The sequence below is a fragment of the Polyodon spathula genome, chromosome 34 (assembly GCF_017654505.1).
Source record: "Polyodon spathula isolate WHYD16114869_AA chromosome 34, ASM1765450v1, whole genome shotgun sequence".
Taxonomy (NCBI): Eukaryota; Metazoa; Chordata; class Actinopteri; order Acipenseriformes; family Polyodontidae; genus Polyodon; species Polyodon spathula.
Window position 1 is genome coordinate 5,215,753 of NC_054567.1, and position 13,543 is coordinate 5,229,295.

General features: G+C 41.3%; 1 protein-coding gene across 5 annotated transcripts in view; it reads right to left on the minus strand.

Moving 5' to 3' along the window:
* Nucleotides 1-13,543, minus strand: part of LOC121303610 (DENN domain-containing protein 1A-like) — a 313,333-nt gene that overhangs the window by 174,415 nt on the left and 125,375 nt on the right. For all 5 annotated transcript variants that reach the window (XM_041234403.1, XM_041234405.1, XM_041234402.1 and 2 more), the window contains exons 6-7: nt 5,705-5,774; nt 3,207-3,287 (exon numbers count right to left, since the gene is read on the minus strand). In XM_041234403.1, the coding sequence (XP_041090337.1) occupies nt 3,207-3,287; nt 5,705-5,774 (151 nt within the window). The remainder of the gene's footprint in view (nt 1-3,206; nt 3,288-5,704; nt 5,775-13,543) is intronic.

Genomic DNA, 13,543 nt, shown 5'->3' on the forward strand with positions numbered 1-13,543 from the left:
AGCAGTTCTTCCTCACACATTCGTTCTCTTTCTGGTTTTCTGAAATAAACCATATCACTCTCCTGTAATAGAGGGGGGGGCTGAATTTAAGTTATTTTCCAATGACCAGTTAAACATGCGCCACTTAATCACCCCTCCCCCTAGCTACCCCTGCTGTAACTACTGAACTCCAAGATGTGCAGCTTTGAAAGGAAACATGTTCCATGCCTTACTGCACTTTCAGGAAAGCTGTCACACTTCCTAGGCCATTTCACTGCAGTGTCAAAGCAGTGTCACCTCAAAGCATGTTACTGGCTGAAAGCATGTCAGCCAATGGGGGAAGTTATCTGGTTAATGACAGGAATGAAACTGTAAAGGGCTAGAGACACCCACCAGTTGAAGTGCAACACTATCTGAATTTTTATTTAAACTTAGTGAAGAACCAGATGTATTAAAATAAAGATTAGAAAATAACTTACTGATAAGATCTCTTTCAAAACTGCACATTGGAGACATATACTGTATAACAAATGGAAGTACATCACAGGGAAGATTTAAGAAGCTAGTTTGTTGGCTACAACCACTTTAAGAAAATGGTTATCCTGAAAATCTGTGTAAATAATGTCACTTCTATGGGGAAGCAGATATTAATTTGAAATAAACAGCCAACCTTTATTGGGCCAGATATTAGCAAGCATATACATGTGTAATAAATAATTCATTGAATACTGAATGCATCTACTTTGTACACATGGCAACATGACAAATTCAATACCCTAATCCTGTGACACAGCGAGTAATCTGCATTGATCGGATGTAAGTCACATCCCGGTGCGTCCCTAAAGTCCTTGTTTTAAAAAAATAAAATAACAGCAAGTTATTGTTTAAGACAGGTCAATACCTGCCAGTAATTGGTGGGTCACTGGATCTACAGCACTGTCAGGAGATCCTTCATATTCCTGGTTCTGCGGTCACGCTGCATCAGTGATTCCTTCCACACTGTGCTCAAACTGGTCTGTCAACCACAATCCCAGTCTGGTTTATAATCCCTCATATTCGTGAGCAGTGACTCCCTCCACACTGTGCTCAAACTGGTCTGTCAACCACAATCCCAGTCTGGTTTATAATCCCTCATATTCATGAGCAGTGACTCCCTCCACACTGTGCTCAAACTGGTCTGTCAACCACAATCCCAGTCTGGTTTATAATCCCTCATATTCATGAGCAGTGACTCCCTCCACACTGCTCAAACTGGTCTGTCAACCACAATCCCAGTGTGGTTTATAATCCCTCATATTCATGAGCAGTGACTCCTTCCACACTGTGCTCAAACTGGTCTTTCAACCATCCCAGCATTCAGTCCAGGGCTTGTCCAGCAGACACTGACAATTGTGCCAAACTGTGTGGTGGGTTTGTGATGTGAATCTCTTATGGGCAAGGTTGAGACCACCAAACCAATTCATCTAGTGACCTGAGCCTGATTAGAAGCCAGGCCACTAATTAAAGTGCTGGAGGAGCAATGGCTTCTGGGAGTGAGATTCCTTGTAAAATGAAAGAAATGGGTCAGACTGCTCTCAGTAACTCAGCACAGCAGTTCATATGATTCATGCAGACAGCAATGCACAGGTTGGTTTATCATTAACCTCACCATGTAGCTTTTGTTTTCTCAGACACTGCTACAGTACAACAACAACTTAATGAGTGCACGCACCTAGATGTTTTTCAGCATATTTTTATTTTTTTATTTTTTTTAAACAGGAAGCCCGCATGTGTCATGTTTTGTCCCCCCCCCCCCCCCCCCCCCCCCCCCCCCCCCCCCTCCAAATTTACCAAAAATAATCCATATTAAGTTAGTGCTGGTTAGTTCTGGTTTATCGTCTTCTGCCTCAGCAGCATGCACCTATATTCGCTCCTTAAAATTGATTTTGGGAAAAAAGTTCAAATAAAGCCTATTTTACTTATATTTTGGACCACCTGCACACTTTTGGATGTCCCTAAACTAATGATCACTACTTGTGCTATTAGCACGTTGTTTGTTTTAGATGTTTGGCTGGTTTTTTTTTGGCATTTCAGGAAATAATCACAAAACACTTTCAATTGCCAAGGAAGAGGAACGGGCTCGATGGATCGACCAGGCTGCGAGCAGTGCCAGTGAAGAGGAGCGGGCTCGATGGATCGACCAGGCTGCGAGCAGTGCCAGTGAAGAGGAGCGGGCTCGATGGATCGACCAGGCTGCGAGCAGTGCCAGTGAAGAGGAGCGGGCTCGATGGATCGACCAGGCTGCGAGCAGTGCCAGTGAAGAGGAACGGGCTCGATGGATCGACCAGGCTGCGAGCAGTGCCAGTGAAGAGGAACGGGCTCGATGGATCGACCAGGCTGCGAGCAGTGCCAGTGAAGAGGAGCGGGCTCGATGGATCGACCAGGCTGCGAGCAGTGCCAGTGAAGAGGAGCGGGCTCGATGGACCGACCAGGCTGCGAGCAGTGCCAGTGAAGAGGAGCGGGCTCGATGGATCGACCAGGCTGCGAGCAGTGCCAGTGAAGAGGAACGGGCTCGATGGATCGACCAGGCTGCGAGCAGTGCCAGTGAAGAGGAGCGGGCTCGATGGATCGACCAGGCTGCGAGCAGTGCCAGTGAAGAGGAACGGGCTCGATGGATCGACCAGGCTGCGAGCAGTGCCAGTGAAGAGGAACGGGCTCGATGGATCGACCAGGCTGCGAGCAGTGCCAGTGAAGAGGAATGGACCGGGCTCGATGGATCGACCAGGCTGCGAGCAGTGCCAGTGAAGAGGAACGGGCTCGATGGATCGACCAGGCTGCGAGCAGTGCCAGTGAAGAGGAGCGGGCTGATGGATCGACCAGGCTGCGAGCAGTGCCAGTGAAGAGGAGCGGGCTCGATGGATCGACCAGGCTGCGAGCAGTGCCAGTGAAGAGGAACGGGCTCGATGGATCGACCAGGCTGCGAGCAGTGCCAGTGAAGAGGAACGGGCTCGATGGATCGACCAGGCTGCGAGCAGTGCCAGTGAAGAGGAACGGGCTCGATGGATCGACCAGGCTGCGAGCAGTGCCAGTGAAGAGGAACGGGCTCGATGGATCGACCAGCCTGGGCCCCCCCAAGCCCAGAGAGCTGAGGCAGGGGGACAGGTGAACTGAACTGAGTAATGTGAAAATGATGGTAGGAGAGAAGGACTGCAGTGAGTAAAGAGGCTTTAAGACACAGCAGGACTCACCACACTGAGGTGTACAGGCACGCCTGGCTCGGGGATCGGGAGGGTATGGAGTGTGTCCAGCAGCTCCTTCCATTGGCTGTCCTGAAACAGCAGCACACAAACAATCACTGTGGAGAAAACAGCCACCCACCCGCCTTCCAGCACACCTCTCCAACTGACTTCATCCTCTCAACCATTAATACATTCCCCAGACACAAGGACCCCACACAAGAACACTTGTTCAGGATTACCTAGTAGTTTTATACTGTATTGTTGTAGTTGATTGTTTGGTGTTGTAATCAAAGATGGGGTCAATTCCTGAATTCCAATTCCATTTCCTTTTTAAAAAATCAATTTCCACTCTCTTTTAATCAATTCCAATACACCATTGCTCAAAATTGCAATTAGCAGTATTCTGTTAAATGAGCTTCTCATAGTGGCAACCAATTACTTAAACTGAAGTCACTGTTTGCAAATTAAACTGGTTTCAAATGAAAGCAGTCGAACTATCACAACCATTATTATGTCTCTAGAATATAAACTCCAATTCGTTTGATGGAACTGGAATTGGGAATTGATTTTAAAAAGGAATTGAACATGGAATTGCAAACAGGAATGTACCCCAATGATGTTACAATGCCATTTCTGACTTATTTACAAAAGTTGCACCATCTAACACAGAATCAGTCTACTGGCTTTAATCTTGCCATTCTAGCAGAGATATAAATAGAACAGAAAGACTCAATCTGCTTTTTTAATAGCCAATGCTAATGTGTGTCAGAGTTGGTGTGTAACATGGTGTTAATTGTACCCAATGAAGGAGGGGAGCTAGCATAAATATCAGTGTGAGCCGCGTAAAGATAACTATAACAATTTATAATTAGGGAGCTTATGTCATTTAATAAATTGAAACGAGAAGGGGAGCCAGAATTGAGCCTCAAGGGTCCCTTAAGCTTCAATTAAACTAGCTGACTTGACAATGAATATTCACTGCTGGCCACAGTATGTCATCTTTCTATGTATTTATGTATATCACTATGAACTAGAAATGTATTATATTATACACATAAGAACTGAGTAGGAGGACATATTGAGAAATGACTTATAGTTTCTTTAAAAACAAAAGACTTCACTAACATCTTATAAACAATATGTCACACCTTTAGTTTATTAACTGCTTGGTAACTTAATGCATGCCATTGTTTGATAATGGCAAGCTAATATATTTCTATCTGCTGTTTTTAAAGAGTGAGTGGCTCAGTGTTCCCTTATCTTTGCGCTGTTTGCAGTCTTTCTGATACTCATTGCAATGAATACTGTGTTTTTAAATTTCTGAAAAAAAGTTTGTGTTAAGGTGCTTTGCCTAAGAGCTGTCAGCCAGTGCTAGATCACAAGATGTTACATATATCTATGGCAGACAACTAGAACCAAAGAGCACCTCCTGAACTCGCATTACAGATTACACATATTTCTGAGCACAGACACACAATGACTGTCAGCTCCTGAACTGATATTACAGATTACTGAGCACAGACACACAATGACTGTCAGCTCCTGAACTGATGTTACAGATTACTGAGCACAGACACACAATGACTGTCAGCTCCTGAACTGATATTACAGATTACTGAGCACAGACACACAATGACTGTCAGCTCCTGAACTGATATTACAGATTACTGAGCACAGACACACAATGACTGTCAGCTCCTGAACTGATGTTACAGATTACTGAGCACAGACACACAATGACTGTCAGCTCCTGAACTGATATTACAGATTACTGAGCACAGACACACAATGACTGTCAGCTCCTGAACTGATATTACAGATTACTGAGCACAGACACACAATGACTGTCAGCTCCTGAACTGATGTTACAGATTACTGAGCACAGACACACAATGACTGACACACAATGACTGTCAGCTCCTGAACTGATGTTACAGATTACTGAGCACAGACACACAATGACTGTCAGCTCCTGAACTGATGTTACAGATTACTGAGCACAGACACACAATGACTGTCAGCTCCTGAACTGATGTTACAGATTACTGAGCACAGACACACAATGACTCAGAATGATTGCAAAAATCATAAAAATGTAAAGGGACCCTAAAACTGAAGGTGCGTGCTCTCAAACAAACTGAAACCCATTTAATTAGGAACTTACTATGTGTCTATAAAGGAATTAAAGTGGATATTTAGCTTTACAAGGTTTGTTTTTAACACATTTTTTTTGTAAAGGCACATAAATGCTTCTGGTTATTTATAGCCAGATCCTTTACTCTAGGGGTCAAGCTCTCTTCCAATATCTATTGCAGTATTTATGTACAACCGACACGTGTGCTTAGTTTCATTCACAAGCAAAGTGTAAAGCTGCTCCTGAATTTAGTGCCACATGCAAGTGATTTACCAAGTGGTGCTCTCAAACAGGCTCAGCCAAATTTATGACAGAAAAGACATAAATACATATAGGCCTTGAGTTTCAATAGAAAACAGCTGTATCGACTGACCTGTCCCTTGGCTGTGTAATCAGCAAGGATATTAAGGAGCTTGTAGAACACTTCAAACCATGGAAGATAGCTGGAAAGAGAACAGCAGAGATACACTCATTACTCATTTGTAACAACTGCTTGTATCAAAATTAGGGACTATCAAAAGGGATTATCAGTAAAACAAAAACGCAAATGGGAAATATTCTTTGGATGTCTTTGCTTCCTCAGCTTTAGACTACCCAATTATTCAACCCCTGCTTTCTCCATAATGTTCCGTTCACCGCAGCAACTCCCTACATCAGCTCAGGAGGAGTCAAAGTCCGGGGGCCTGCTCTGAACCCACCAGCCAATCACCTCTTTATAACCAGGACCTACCGACCCCTGGAGGACAAGGGCCAGTCCTGCAGGTGTACACCTGAGCACACTGGTCGTCTGGCCAGTAGGGGCCACTGTGGTGTGGTGATGCAGCTCAGTCCCTGCCAATTTTCCACAGGGGCACCAGAGTCAATGCAACGCTTCTTGTGGAATCTCCAGCTCAAGATTCGGAACACAAACCAGAACTGCGTGACTCCTGTAAACAACGCGGTAGCGCCTTTACCAGGTGAACGCCTTTTAGGGTAAAGGAAACTAAACTACCAACAAGACCTGGCTTCTTTCTAAAAGTACAGAAGGTGCCATGAAATAATGTTTACAATGTATGTTTCCTTTATTTCAGATTGAGCATGAGTATAGGACAGCTTTACATCTTAGTTGGGCTTCTAAAGTACAATGATAACCCTTAATTCTGTTTCCATCTCTTCAGAAAACAGCAGGGAGGGAATTCCATTTCAGTGATGGTTACAGTGATCTGCAGTTCAGAACAGATTAGAGAAGAGTACAGCTTCACACTTGTATTGATGGATGAAAGAAAACAAATCTGTTAAGAGAACACATTGATGCTTAATCCTATCAGAGGAAATGATGGGTTAAACAGAATTAAACAAGATGCTTTCCCATGCGGATGTAAGAACATGTTAGGCTTCATTCTTGAGAAGGCTTTGAACATCTTTTATTTTAGGACTGTGTGTGCACTGCAGCGACTGACAGCCCCAGCTTGTCAATAGATGAGAAAGCATACATTTACTGCAGTATGAACATCATGGTTACAAAAAACAATCCCTCTCATCTGTAACCCTAAACAGATTTAAGTTGTTTGAATTTAATGCTGGGGTTTTAAACGTTACAGATATTTAACAAGATTTGGTCATGGCTCTTTTTTTTTTTTTTTTTTTTTTAAATGTGAGAAAATAGCTTTTTTTGGTAATGGATAGTTAATATATAGCTACCTATTCTGTTCAGGAAATATATCATTACAATGGGGTTACATTTGTTTAAATGGCACTTTTAAAAGGAGTTAGTAATGAACAGCAAATAAGACCAGGTTTTCAATTATTATTTTCTACATGTATTATTGTACATTGTGTCTGATAAGTCCCACATCTCTCATACACGCACCATATGGATAATTGGTAATACTGATGGTCTCTCAATTTCTTTCAGGTGTGAAATGTCTTCAAACAAAGAGGGACCAATTAGATCTTTTTGCTGTGTGGTGCAGATGGATATAAAAATGAACTCTCTACACCTGTATACCACAACATTCGGTGTCATTACCTCTTTCCTTCTTGAGGCAGTGTTCTATATTGTAATGGCCATTATGTCTTCTCTCGACGTACAGGCGGTACACCTTTTGTGTAACCATGAAACCTGTCCCCCCTGCGACACATCTGTACAATGTGATATGTATTACTGATGTACTGTGTTCCTACAATCACTCGATTGCTGCAGGGGAGGCAGGTTAATGGTTACACTGGTGTAACTGCTGTTCTTAGAAAGATGTTTGAGAGCATTATTGAGGCCACAGTGGTGCTTTTAAAACAGTCATTAGGGTGTGAGGACTAAAACAGGCAATCCAAATCTAAAACAAGAATACCTCAGAAAACTGATATATCAAACCCATACTGAGTTGTTCTTTAACATATGTTTACTCATCATAAGATTCTGTGCATTGGCGAAAAACAAACAAAAAAAAAATACAGCAATCAATCAATCCATGGTACAGAATATGGGGAAATCCGTGATTTACATTCAGTCAGAATCGCTTGAAGTAGATCACATCCACCTCTCCTAAACTAGTAAACTTTCACTTCATCCTGGCAGGTTTATCATTGCCATTCATTAACTTCTGTTCCCATAACTCAGGAGAAAAAGTCTTAAGTGGAGCTTGCTTTGGCAACAGTGTGTAAACTATTAGGGATTACAGAGCTCATGGCCCACTTTTACCTGTTTAAACAACCAAAAAAAAATCATGCCTGCAAGGATATAAATAAAAAAAACACAAAGCTAAAATAAATGAGCGTCGGGCTACTCTGAAGATATGGAAGGGCTTGGTAAATAATACAAGCAGAGGGATTACGCTGTCTCTTAAAGGATTCCTAGTGAAGAACAAGATCTCGACAAGCTACTCCTCCTGTCCAGAGGGTTTGGGTGGGGGATCAGTGTTGGCATACAGGCTTAATGCAAAACCATACAAAACAGTGTGTCATATTAACAACAGGTGCTGTGTCAACATATTGGCGGCTATGAAAGAAACTAATGAGGCGAGGATAAGCACTGACCTAACACTTAACAGAAGCAAAGCCCAGCAGACAATTGCCTTGACTAATGCTTTAGGCCGGAGCTTCTAGACTGTTTTTTCGGGTTAACCCTTTATAAAAATATTTTGAGTTTTCAACTGAAAGCTGGGGAATAAAAGCTGCACTGCAGTGAGAGTAGGTGTTTAATGCACAGTACCTGTTTAATGTACACTGTCTGTTTAATGTACAGTGTCTGGTGTGTAGTAGGTGTTTAATGTACAGTGTCTGGTGTGTAGTAGGTGTTTAATGTACAGTGTCTGGTGTGTAGTAGGTGTACAGTGTGTGTAGTAGGTGTTTAATGTACAGTGTCTGGTGTGTAGTAGGTGTTTAATGTACACTGTCTGTTTAATGTACAGTGTCTGGTGTGTAGTAGGTGTTTAATGTACAGTGTCTGGTGTGTAGTAGGTGTTTAATGTACAGTGTCTGGTGTGTAGTAGGTGTTTAATGTACAGTGTCTGGTGTGTAGTAGGTGTTTAATGTACACTGTCTGTTTAATGTACAGTGTCTGGTGTGTAGTAGGTGTTTAATGTACACTGTCTGGGCTGTAGTAGTTTAATGTACAGTGTCTGGTCTGAGTCACACAGCTTGGACGGCGCCCATTCATGTCCAGGCTGTGCAAAGAGGCCAAACTTTGCTGGGGACCCCGAGCTCCAGCTCCAGTAGGGAATTGCTTCTCATCATAGAAAACCCTGCTGGCCAGACACGGAGCACATTCAGAGGGGGTAAGAGGAATCTCTGTTCTCCAGGATCGGGAGCCCCGCCCACCTCTGCTCTGGATTGCTGTGCGTAAAAGCGATTCTGGCTTCAGGCTTTTGAGATCGGGACTGTGTTTTGTGGGGTGGGTGAGATCAGGAATGCGGTGAGGAGATAAAAGAAACGATTGGGCATTCCAAACTGGAGGGCAATAAATACATTAAATAATAATAATTGGTAACTGTAAATTTAAAAAAATATGTAAGATTCTTTTATTTTTTAAACGGTTTACCAGTTTTGCTAAAATTTAAACGCTGATTAGGTGATCAACACGACAAATGCAAAAACCCCAACCTATTAACTCCCTTAATTTGAATGCATCTGTTCTTTATTTCTCTGTTATAAATTTATATATATATTCTTTTTTTCTGCTATTACCAAAAATTGGGCAAAAAGGCAAAGGAAACAATGGATAATGAAAAGACATGTTACAGTAATAGAAAATACATTGTTCATTAAATGTTCTTCCCGCTTTCTTAAAAACTTCCCTTTTTTTTCTTCAAAAAAAGATCACAAAAAATAGTCTCAGGAGACATTTTTGTTCTTGGTCTTTTTTCTCATCATTGAATCCCTTCATGGAATTACCTTCTGATAATTATCTTAAATTTCTCTCTCTTAGCACGTACGAACTTGCATGTAAGAGTATAAAGTAGAATCTGTGACTCATTTTGCCTTCACACTGACTCAGAAGGCTGCAGCGGTTATTGATGGTGTATATTTGTCGTTAGCCTCAGTCCCTCGAGAATCATTCCCTACCTTTCTTCCCAGGACTGATCCTGGGCCAGAGACAGGAGTGTGAAGGTTTCTGAAACCAGAGGCTGGATGTGTCACTCTTCAAAGGCTGCCACTTCCCCACTCGGGAGGCCAGCTTTCACAGCTGAACCTTATCTTGTTACAAAGCCAAGAATGCTTCCCGTATTGCTTCATTATCCTACACATGAGCCTACTCTGAGTTTAGTAGCAAGGACATGGACTTAGATCCCATCTTCATTGTGTCAGTCACCAGCTTCTAAATGCTGTGCAAAAAAAACAACATTCTGATCACAAGAAGCACAGGGGATAATGGAGTGAGTTGGCTGTTTAGCGAAGGGCAAGTTACCTCTTCTATATGGGCATTTCAGATCTCCCCAGAGTTTTAAAATGGATACTTCAAAACGCTGAAATAAATATAGTATTTAAGACCACCCACTGGCTTCACAGACCCAGATTAGCGCTTGTGTGTTTAAAGTATATACTAGCGGCAAACTAGCAATGTCAGTGTTTGAACTGTATGCAATTGACTGCAGTTATAATCCGTTACATATAAAATTACATTTTACAATATTAATAAACAGTAAATACAAGCAGTTTTATAGTGCAGCAGTGTTACAAAACTGTACAGACACAAATAGAGCATCAGACATATATGACAGATATCTATCTATCTATCTCTATATTGAGAAAAAAAACACAAAAAAGTGATTTTTATCATTTCTAATTGTTCTATTGAAATACATAAATTGGAGATTCAGCTTTACAATAAAACGAATTTTCTTTAAATTTCTCTCTCTTCTTCCAAACATATTGTTGCTTTCTGGGTGAAAAAAGTTATATTCTGGATTTGTCTGATCATAAAATTTGGTTGAAAAAATCATCAGGCTTCTTCAAGCAATCAATGGAAAACTCCAATCGCTTTCTTTTGTGTATTGGGTTTTTAAGTAAGGTTTGCGTCTTGGCTTTCGCCCATGGACATTCATCTTGTTAAGGGATTGTTAAATTGTTCGCTCATGAATTTCCTGACCATCTTCTCTCAATTCTTGTGTCAAATCTTTTGAAAAACATAAGCATTAAACATAAATAAAATTAGGCTGGGGATGGTCCAATGTCTGTAAGTAAAGTCCACAGTGGATCAGGACATTTGAATAAAGATTTAGAGAAATGCAGCTCAAGGCAATTTAAAGCCTTCAGTACTGTATGTTCAATTGCACACAGTAACACATGCACTCACTTATGCCCCTTTTACACTGGCACAGCCGAGCCAGTGCCAAGCCCAGCCAGCCTGGCAGAGCTCAGGTACCTTGAGTTGCTTTCTCACTAAAGACCCGAGCCGACCGAATGATTTCACGAGTAATGAGTCATGCTTGACTATGCTGATTATCACAGCTCTATAGAAAGATGGCCCTTAGTTTTCTGTGTTATTTTATTTACGACTAACATATTTATAAAGCAACATTAAAGCCATACATGTATGTCTTATCTAATATAAGATAATGGAGTTTCATTATTTCTGGTTAATACATAACAGAAGGGCTCAAGTTAAATCAAAACATCAAATCAAAACATCAAATAATTAGAAACTGTTAATGTATGGAGATTCACATTTAGTGAAATCGACAACAAAAGTACAAATCCATAATACTTTAGTTTTACCAGTGCTAATCTGTGAAAAGACAACTTCAAACAACAGTATGCACTGAAAAAAGAAACTTAAACATATAAAGCAAAGGCCAAAGCAACCAGGTTACAGATGCAACAGTCAAGATGCACCATCGTCATGACGAAAGTGAATAACCCCGCCCACGGCCTGCTTCAGACCCGAGCCAGATTCAGATATGTTAAATCGGGCCGGAGTTTCACGGTGTGGGGTGGTTCAGTTCGGGTATGTTCCCAGGCCCTCACGGGTTGGGTGTGCCAGTGTAAAAAGGGTATTAGTGGAACACATTTGTACGTATCATGTTTGAGGTTCAAATTGTTTTGACAATTTATTTTTTATTCATGTGGAACGGTAACTAAATCGAAATTGAAGCAAGTTTAAATATAATAATAACCCATTAACTCTTATTGACCACACTTCTTTAAATGTGTTGCAGTGGAATCCGGAGTCACAGAAAGGTACATTTACAGGACCAATATACAAGTACAAAAACAGTTTTAAAAGACCAGGTGGCACGGAGCCTAAAAACAAACTCTGAATACTTGGCCCTTTATTTTTGTTCCAAATAAAGTGAAGCTAACACCTGGGCTTGCGAAACAAAAGTAGCCCAACAGCAAGCAGACAGCCATACTCTGAAAACAAGTAATGGAACTGAGATTACAATTTATAACCAAAACACTGGGTACCACATGCCACTTAAGTAGCCTTCTGGTAGCACTGATGGGGATTTATGGCTTATGACATGCACATATTTAATTTGTAACCAAACACTTCCCCTTCCTCTTAGCTCTCCTCAGAACTTTTGATTAACTCTTGTTTTTGCAGGTCAGAGGTTAAACAAAGGAAGGGAAGCACTCCTCAGCGAACAGCCAAGAGCCCCACATCCCGAGAAAAGCCAGCACTTCGAACATTAAAATAAGTGATGGACTGGGGAGTGCTCCAGACACTTGGAGTTCAAAGGTTCCACCCGGATACTTTGAATATTTGGCAGGGACTGAAGAAGAAAGGGTCGTAAAAGATAGGGAAAATATAAGATGCCACTGAATTTAATTTGGTTACATTTCAACTAAAATTTCAACGTTTGGAGTGACACCTTTACAGCGACATAGACCATAAACCCTGCAAGCTTTCCCCAAAAACCCTGTAACATGCTCGATTGGTCCTTCCATTTGTGTTGTGCTTGTATAAACATATACGTTTATTTAGTGTGAAAGTCCTACAGAGCATTGCAATAGACCCAGCAGGATGAGACACTCAATAAATGCACCACATCCAGGGAACTCAGCTCAGCTTCCAGCCACTGAATGAGAGACTTGCACCTTTCACAATCACCATCTATAAAGTGTTGAAATAAAAATAACAATACTAATAATAATAATAAATCACTTGCACCACTTTTTTCTTTTAAACTAAAAAAGGAAATGATTTAATGACATAATCCTACTTTGTTGTCATTCTGAAAAAGTAAACAACTTTTTCTTCCTTGCATTGCCTAATGAGGCATTCCTGTAGAGCTTGTACAGTATGTGAGGCTGCAAGGTCGCTTGCAGCAAATGTCCATTAAATACAGTCTTTAGATTGTTGTTGTAATGACTCAGCCAGCTTGGTCTAGTCTAGCCTCTACACACTTAAGCTGTGTGTCATGATCTCGAGGTGCGGCTGGGGTCTTTAAGTAAATAACACGTGCACTAATACTTGAACTGGTTTTTAATACTAAATGATCTAACACAGTTCTCACACAGTATTTCTATCCAGGGCTGTAAACACTTATCAGTGGTTCCCTCTTTCTCTGTTGAATATACTGTAGCGTGCACGGGGGAAGGCAGCAGCAGGGCTGGTAGGTGGAGAATCACATGCAAAGACATAAGACCGATATACGCTGCTTGCAAAGGATATATTCATGTTGTGAAATTTTTTTATTTTTTTTTTAAATGAGCACATTCAGAAATAATTTATAGACTATAGTTACAAGATTTTACATTTAGCTAAATAGTTAACTGACCAGCTAAGAGTTTG